Source organism: Sardina pilchardus, chromosome 16, assembly GCF_963854185.1.
Source record: "Sardina pilchardus chromosome 16, fSarPil1.1, whole genome shotgun sequence".
NCBI lineage: Eukaryota > Metazoa > Chordata > Actinopteri > Clupeiformes > Clupeidae > Sardina > Sardina pilchardus.
Window position 1 is genome coordinate 6,191,844 of NC_085009.1, and position 7,160 is coordinate 6,199,003.

At 40.4% G+C, this 7,160-nt stretch overlaps 2 protein-coding genes across 5 annotated transcripts in view; one reads left to right on the forward strand and one right to left on the reverse strand.

Annotated features, from left to right (window-relative positions):
* The window catches only part of svep1 (sushi, von Willebrand factor type A, EGF and pentraxin domain containing 1), an 87,316-nt gene extending 86,467 nt beyond the window's left edge, over positions 1–849 (forward strand). For all 4 annotated transcript variants that reach the window (XM_062517209.1, XM_062517210.1, XM_062517208.1 and 1 more), the window contains one exon: positions 540–849. In XM_062517209.1, the coding sequence (XP_062373193.1) occupies positions 540–570 (31 nt within the window). In that variant the 3' untranslated portion in view covers positions 571–849. The remainder of the gene's footprint in view (positions 1–539) is intronic.
* Positions 850–1,459: 610 nt separating this feature from the next.
* On the reverse strand, positions 1,460–6,465 carry txn (thioredoxin). The gene is made up of 5 exons (XM_062517212.1): positions 6,306–6,465; positions 5,318–5,422; positions 4,605–4,664; positions 3,460–3,525; positions 1,460–1,860 (listed from the first exon to the last, which is right to left on the reverse strand). Exons 1-5 carry the CDS (start codon positions 6,327–6,329, stop codon positions 1,798–1,800), a joined length of 318 nt encoding a protein of 105 aa, XP_062373196.1. The 5' UTR covers positions 6,330–6,465; the 3' UTR covers positions 1,460–1,797.
* Positions 6,466–7,160: the final 695 nt, after the last annotated feature.

Genomic DNA, 7,160 nt, shown 5'->3' on the forward strand with positions numbered 1-7,160 from the left:
ACATTGCACCAATCACATTGGAGCATCTTAGCTTCCTGTCCACTCTCACAGCCAATAGGACGCTGAGAGGTTGGCTTTGGCAGGCAGCCATGTTGCAGGTCCATCCACTGTTATGTCACCGGGTCTGAGGGCTGCATTAGGCTGATGCCCAGACCAGCCCATTCATTTTCAGACTGTCAGCGCAAAACAGCTGACGATGGACATGGACTGGATAGGGCTTCCCCTAGCATTTCCCTGATCTGCAACCACCCACCCCCAAACACACACACACACACACACACACACACACACACACACAGACCCTCATGCAATACCACATCAGATCACCTGCTCACCTGGCAAACCACCAACGAACAAACATATATTCAAAAGAACACACACCCACACACCCAAACACACACACAAACACACACACACACACATACTGTGACTGTGCTCTTTGTTCCATATCTATGTACTGTAATGGGCTAATGCTGCTCAATATGTGCAAAACTGCAGACTGTATTTACATGCTTTTCATTTTGTTTTTCCTACACCAGGAAAAGAAAATCAGGATATTTTCATTTTTAAAAATTCTGCTCGCTCGCCATCACGTCGACTTCCTCCGCCAGGGTCATCTTGGAACCATTATCTCGGAACTGAAAGCTACATTCTCTCTCTTCCCACTCCAGAAAATCCAATACATGTTTTGTAAAATAAAGCTGTATTTTTTCATATAGAAAATAAACAGTATTAATTATATGCTGCTATACACTTTTACTTGTATGATGTGTAAAAACTTTGATGTGATTTGTCCAGTGTATATGTGTATAAACTATTCTCACATTTTTATTAAAGCATAAAACACAATTATACATATACACTAGTTACTCCATATGATGAATATGTCTTCATTTATAATGTGCCTATCACTCACCAGTTCTCATTTACATGTCTTGCCTTAATCTCATCAAGAGCCATGTAGACGGGGGGGACTCTGTTTATGTTCATGGAGGTTGACTAATTGACCAATTGGAAATCTTATTTCCAAAACAAAGGCCTTGTTAGCTTGAGCGCAGTCTTGGCTTGAATTCTTTGCCTAACCAGCTTTAAAACCCTTATCTAGCATGTTTACTATAACTTGATGATGAGATGAGTGAGATGTTGAGTAGAAACAGCTCATTTTGGGAGGGGAAGCAGCAGGTGGCAACCTGGTGAGCTGCAACACTCGTATTATTCCTCTGAGAAGGTTGTGTAATGTGTGTAATTAAGGGCCGCGGAAATGGCCACTCATCAAGAGTGTAGCTTCAGCGTAAACAGGAAGGGAGCAGGGATGTCTTTATTCAGGACCTCGCCCCTTTCTGCTTGTCAAAGCTTGAAGTGGTCTGCTTCTGATGTCAGATCAAATGGTAACAATTGTTCCTTTCATCAAATTCTTTGATATCTTTCAATGTGTTGATGAAATGATGACAGGTTGCTGTTTTGTTTAGAATTAATTCGTATTCGTATTTAATTTGTATTGAATTAATTCATTAAAAACACAACATATGATGCATAAGATGCATCTCAATCAGCTGCCCAAAAGATATAAAACAGGCTTCCAACCGGTCCCATTTTGAAACAAACAGTAATAATTCTCTCATTGCAACATGGCTGACAGATGAAAAAAATTGGGGATGTTTCAACTGTTTATGTAAACAAATTGCTTGTTTGTTTTACATGTGTATTATAATTTCAGGCTGGGGGTGGTTGAACAGCTGAATGAAGGCAGAAAAAAAGACATCTTTTTTTTACAGTGTAGCGGTCGCTGTCTCAAATTCATTTGTGTTTTGTGACTTTCTCTTCCAGCTTTTCCCGGTTGGAACCAGAAAACTCATCAACCTGGAGAAAGACAAAAAAAATATATATTTTATAAGACTGTTTATTATTTTAACAGTCATTAACATAGCACCCATCCTATCTCATCTAGAAGTAATGTATTGTCGAAGTAATGTATGCCAGTGATGTATATAATGTGTGTGTGTAGGAACTAAGAAAATTAAATGTATCTTTGAGTCACATACAATACATGATTTCTTTAGGATACCAATCAACATGTGATCTGACCATATGTGGTTTCAACATCAAGAGATTACGACTGAGGCTCATGGAGACAGGAAGTACCATACCAAAAAGGGAACCTTCCATGCAACTAAACTGAATTGGTCTCATTCGAGTGATCCAAACATGTGGAGAATAATTTAACTATGGCTGGGAGGATCAGGAAAGATAAAAACAAAAACAGAAACAGAGAGCAACAGTGTCTGGCACGGACATGGTGGTGTTGTCCCAAAAATAACTTGCCTGCCTGCAACCCCCGCCCCCGCCTCCCCCTCTCTCTCACACACACACATCCCACAACATTGTTAGCTTTGGCTGCCCCTTTGCCTTTTTGAGAACTGAGCTACTTCATACAACCCAGTCAATTGCCATTAAAGAAGAGGTGTTCTGTGGGTGCATGGGGATTTCTATATCCACAGTGGGGTTGGAACTGAACTGAGCTGAACTAACCAACTGACTGTGTGCTGTCAAAGAACAGCCGAGACTGTATCGCCATTATGAAAACCAGTCCATTCCAGATTAATTTGCTCAAAGATTTGAAGAAGCATTTTTTTCTCTCTGTCTATAGCCCCTTTCAGACAGATGTGTATTTACGCAATGTTCACAGACATTTTACGGTATTTTTTTTCCGTTGTGCTGTCTGAATGCATACAGTACTGTATGTCCGCATATCTACTATCGGAACTTTTCCTGCTGCCGACCTAGACAAGTTTCCGTCATGTTGCCGCCACAGCTGCTATGTGAACAGCAATCGCAGAAAAAATCTGCACTTGTCAGTGATGATCAAGGGAAGTATTACGTGTATTTAAAGTACCCGATATCACTGAACAGTTAGCCTACATCTCTCTAACACGCTGCAGATCTGTTTAGACCTCACTCTGACCGTCACTAGGCCTACGGTCTAAAAAGGGATGGTGACGGTCATCCCTCGGTCTCACAGATCCATAGTTACCTTCGTAACCTACACAGTAATGCAGCAAGGCTACTCCCGGTGTGAAAACTACACTCGCATGCACAGCAGTCAATGCGGCCGCATTTATTAGGCGTCATTATCTGCCCAGCGAACTAAAGCCCAATTGACGGAAATTCTACATTATAATTAGATGTGAACAACAGGTGTCCGTATACTGTACATTGCGCATACAGTACATGCTTCATGTCTGAATGTCAGAGATGCGGTAAGCAATTATTGCAAAATGTGCGCAAAACCTGTCTGAAAAGGGCTATGCGACAAAAAAAACTACCCAAATCATATTGAATTGAATTCATGTTGAATCATGTTTGAATGTAAGGTTTGTAATATATTACACTTTTTAGATGTGTTTACAGACACCTAGAGGGCAATACTGACGGGTTTATCTCCTTTCTGCAAAAACTCACCTTTTGCCCATTCTTATAGAAGTGGAATGTTGGCATGCATTTGATGTCACACTCCTGTGCTACGTCCTGAAGGAAGAGATCCACATTGTTACATTTCTAACTAGCAGTCTCAGTACTTCTACATCACACATGTAATATACCATCACCTTCCTAAAATAATGGCCTAAGTCCCTTTTTGACCAAAAAAAATACCTACTGTACATCATTCAATTTCTGGTTAACTTTTTTGTATTTTCTGATAAACCTGAAACTAGTGACTCAATTTTAGGAAGGTGATGATACATAAATCAGGCTTCATACTGTACACTCCACTCCTTTCCTTTCAGTAGAGTCACAGTCCTTAGGGGAATGGAAAGGGAAACAAAATCCTTCAAGTGAGTCATCACTGAATGTCCCTTCAATGATCCAGTATAAAACCAACTATTTCTAGCGTAGTTCTTGTTTCTGGCCAAACAAAATGTCAAATACTCTTCTGTGTTTTCTTTCATAATGTGTGCAATTCACATTAGCTTGAGCAATCATTGTATTATCGTTCCTGCGTAAGCTGCCCTTATCTCTGCCAAACCTGTTCTGTAGGAGTCTCATAACACCCTAATGACAGTGTATTTGGTTACCGAGTCTGTCTACACGGCATGGTCAGCCACACCTAGTGACCATAGTAATAAGACTTTACTTTGAAGTGCTTTAAACACAAAGCCACAGTTGACTAACCGGTGACTTAAATAGACTATATGTAGGCTACTCTAGTCCCCATGCAAGCTGTAACTAAACTCTTTCTTGGTGTGAATGATTAGGCTGTTGCATTTCTACTGCCTTTCAGTTACTTGTGAATGCAAGTCTATTGCCATTGTCCATTTAGTCCAATTTAAACAAGGAATTACTCATTTAAATGAAACAATTAAACAAGCATTTGTAGTGTTCACATCTAAAATCCACATTTCAAAATTAGCTGACAAAATGGCCTGAAGTTCTAGAAAATCTATAAGTATAATATAGAATTTTGTTAGCCTACATCACATGAAATATATGGCTAGTCTTTTTATAGATCTAGTAGGCCCAATATAGGGTCAAATAATGGCATAACTACATGGAAATAAAGGACTTAATATTCCAAACACATTTGAATCCTCCATTAGATAGCTCACCTGTGAGTCATCCACATCCACTTTGAGGAAAACCGCATCCGTGTATTTTTGAGACAAGGACTATGAGGGAAGAGAGGGAAAGAGACCAATTCAGATAGATGATCAAAATAGAATGACCAAGAATTCACACACAAACCTCACACTATTGCACATATGTTAAAGGTAACATGGGCATGGTTATGGTTGTCTGCTAAGCAACATAACCATAACCATGTTACCCATTTGAATGGGTTACTCATTTATAAATGTAGCTGTATGAATTAGAGGTTTATACAGTTAGCCGACATAAATAGGTCTAGGGCTAGGCCATGCCTGGAAAGAGCAATCAGCAGTCACCCACATGCTTTGCCTACGACCATAAACCATATAAGTTGTCACACAATCAACACTCTCTCAATAACGAGACTCCCTTCCTTGGCCTACATACTGTTGAATAGGCCTAGGGCTACATGCATGGTGATTTTCATAATTGTTAAATAGGCTGCCCCAAGAGAGGAGGACTTCCCTGATGGTTGCTATGTCGACAACTGAAAACAACAAAGCTGACAGAGGCCACACCTTCCTCTGACCCGTCCTCTTAAATCCCAATATGACCACGACAGCCCCAGCTGCTGTGATTATGGGGATTACGGGGATGTTACAGTACATTTGCAACTCACAAGGGAGCAGCACACGGTCTATGCTTCGTCAGAAAGGTTTGAGTTCATACTCACTTCGTAAAAGGGTGCGATGCTTTGGCAAGGGCCGCACCAAGTGGCAGTGAAGTCCACCACTACCAGCTTGCCACCTGCTTCACTCAAGGCCTTATGGAATGAATCCTACAACAGTGAGAGGTTGATAGAGAGAGGGGGGGGGGGGGTGGAGGTAGAGGTGGAGGTGAGGTGGAGGTGGAGGTGGAGGAGGAGAAGGGGGGTAAAAACAGGATTGTGAAGTAACATGAGGACTATTTCTTGTAGGCTACAACAATGTCCTATAAAGATTAAAAAAAAACAGGCCTACATTAAGATATTGACAACAATTATGGATAATGGACAGTAAATAGCCTACAATCCAACAAAAAAGCGTCACCACTGGGCACACGTTCATCTAGAATAGCCTACTTCAAAATCTGGATTAGTTCCTATTGTAGCCTACCGGGTTAAACAAGGTTCGTTATCAGCTGTCAGGCATTGACAGCAAGTTCCACATAAACTGGGACAAATAATAGTAGACTAAACCAAAGACCACGTGATTATTTTCCTGAACTGTGAGAGTTGAATTATGTTCGTTCAGTGGGACAGGCAGTAGAGAGAACACGATCGATTAAAGAAAGCAGACTATAATCTTGTTACAACCTTTAGACAACGACAACTACCCTGTACGAAACGCTTGTCTAGCCTACTCATGTTAGTGCTTAGTTTGTTATCAAAACCAAATATGCATTTTATCACAGGGCGATGGAAAACAAATTAAATTGGTGGAGGCTCGGAGCAAACTTGACTCCGTCCATCATCTTCGTGACCTAGGCTACACCCTCGCAAAGACCTCAAGGGGGAAAAAACAGCCTACGTTTTGCAATATTCTCTAGCCTGATCCTTAGTTAAAGTTTAGGCTAAAATCCCTGGAATTTCATCAATGGAAAAAAAAAAAAATCTTAATCCAATCTCAATCCAACTCTGTTGTCGGGCTGTTGCAAGCAAATAAAAATTAACATAGGCTTACCAAGTCTTTGATGATGCGAACCATTGTTGCTTTTAGCCTAGGCTACTGTAAAACTCTAGTCCGTCAAGGTCTCGTGTGATACACCAGTCCACAACTACGCAACTGAATGCTTCCTAGAGGTTGATATTATAAACAACAAAGTAGCCCTGCCCACACCGCTTCGAGTCAGCACTCGCTGGAATTGTGAGTAGCCACAAACCCAAATTTGATTAATAGCCTAATTCTGGACTGATGATTGGTTTTATGCTTTGAAAAATACCATAAAACACATCTGGACACAGGATTAGGGCATGGATGAACATTTATGACGAGTAACTGCCTATTCCATTCCAATTTAGTCTAAGGTGTCCTATAGGATTTTATTTCCCCCCCTAGATAATGCATTTTGGCGAAATGATACAGTAGCCTATATTTTCCAAGTAAAGATTTAAGTTACAATCGTTTCAGTGAGTTCATAGATCACAGTCACAATGACTAGTCAAAATATGCTGCATGACGTTTTTCCGCGTCGAGGAAGGTTTGTGGCCGTTAGATGGAGCAATAGATAGGTTTCACTATGCACTTGAAGTAGGCTATGATCATTTCCATGAAAAGCACATGCACGAAAAATGAAAACAACACTTGTAAGTGTGGTCTGGCTTCTGCCACAGAAATTCTTTCTGACTAACAAGGTCAAAGAGATTTCTTTTAAAATGCTTCATAGGTTTTAGCCTAGGCTACTCGACGAACCACTTACAGAAGCTCAAAAAATACATTGATGTTAATTGTAGCCTACATTGTGTGGGAATCTAAGAGAGACTCTTAAATACTAAATTACTTTGGAGTAAGCTGTCTAAATACTTAGTTGAATTAATT

Coding starts and splice junctions, on each gene's coding strand:
- txn (XM_062517212.1), bottom strand. CDS start 6,329: ATGGTTCGCATCATCAAAGACTTG. Junction 5,423..6,305: donor TTCGCATCATCAAAGACTTG/GTAAGCCTATGT, acceptor TCACTGTTGTAG/GATTCATTCCATAAGGCCTT. Junction 3,526..4,604: donor TGGATGTGGATGACTCACAG/GTGAGCTATCTA, acceptor CTCTTCCTTCAG/GACGTAGCACAGGAGTGTGA.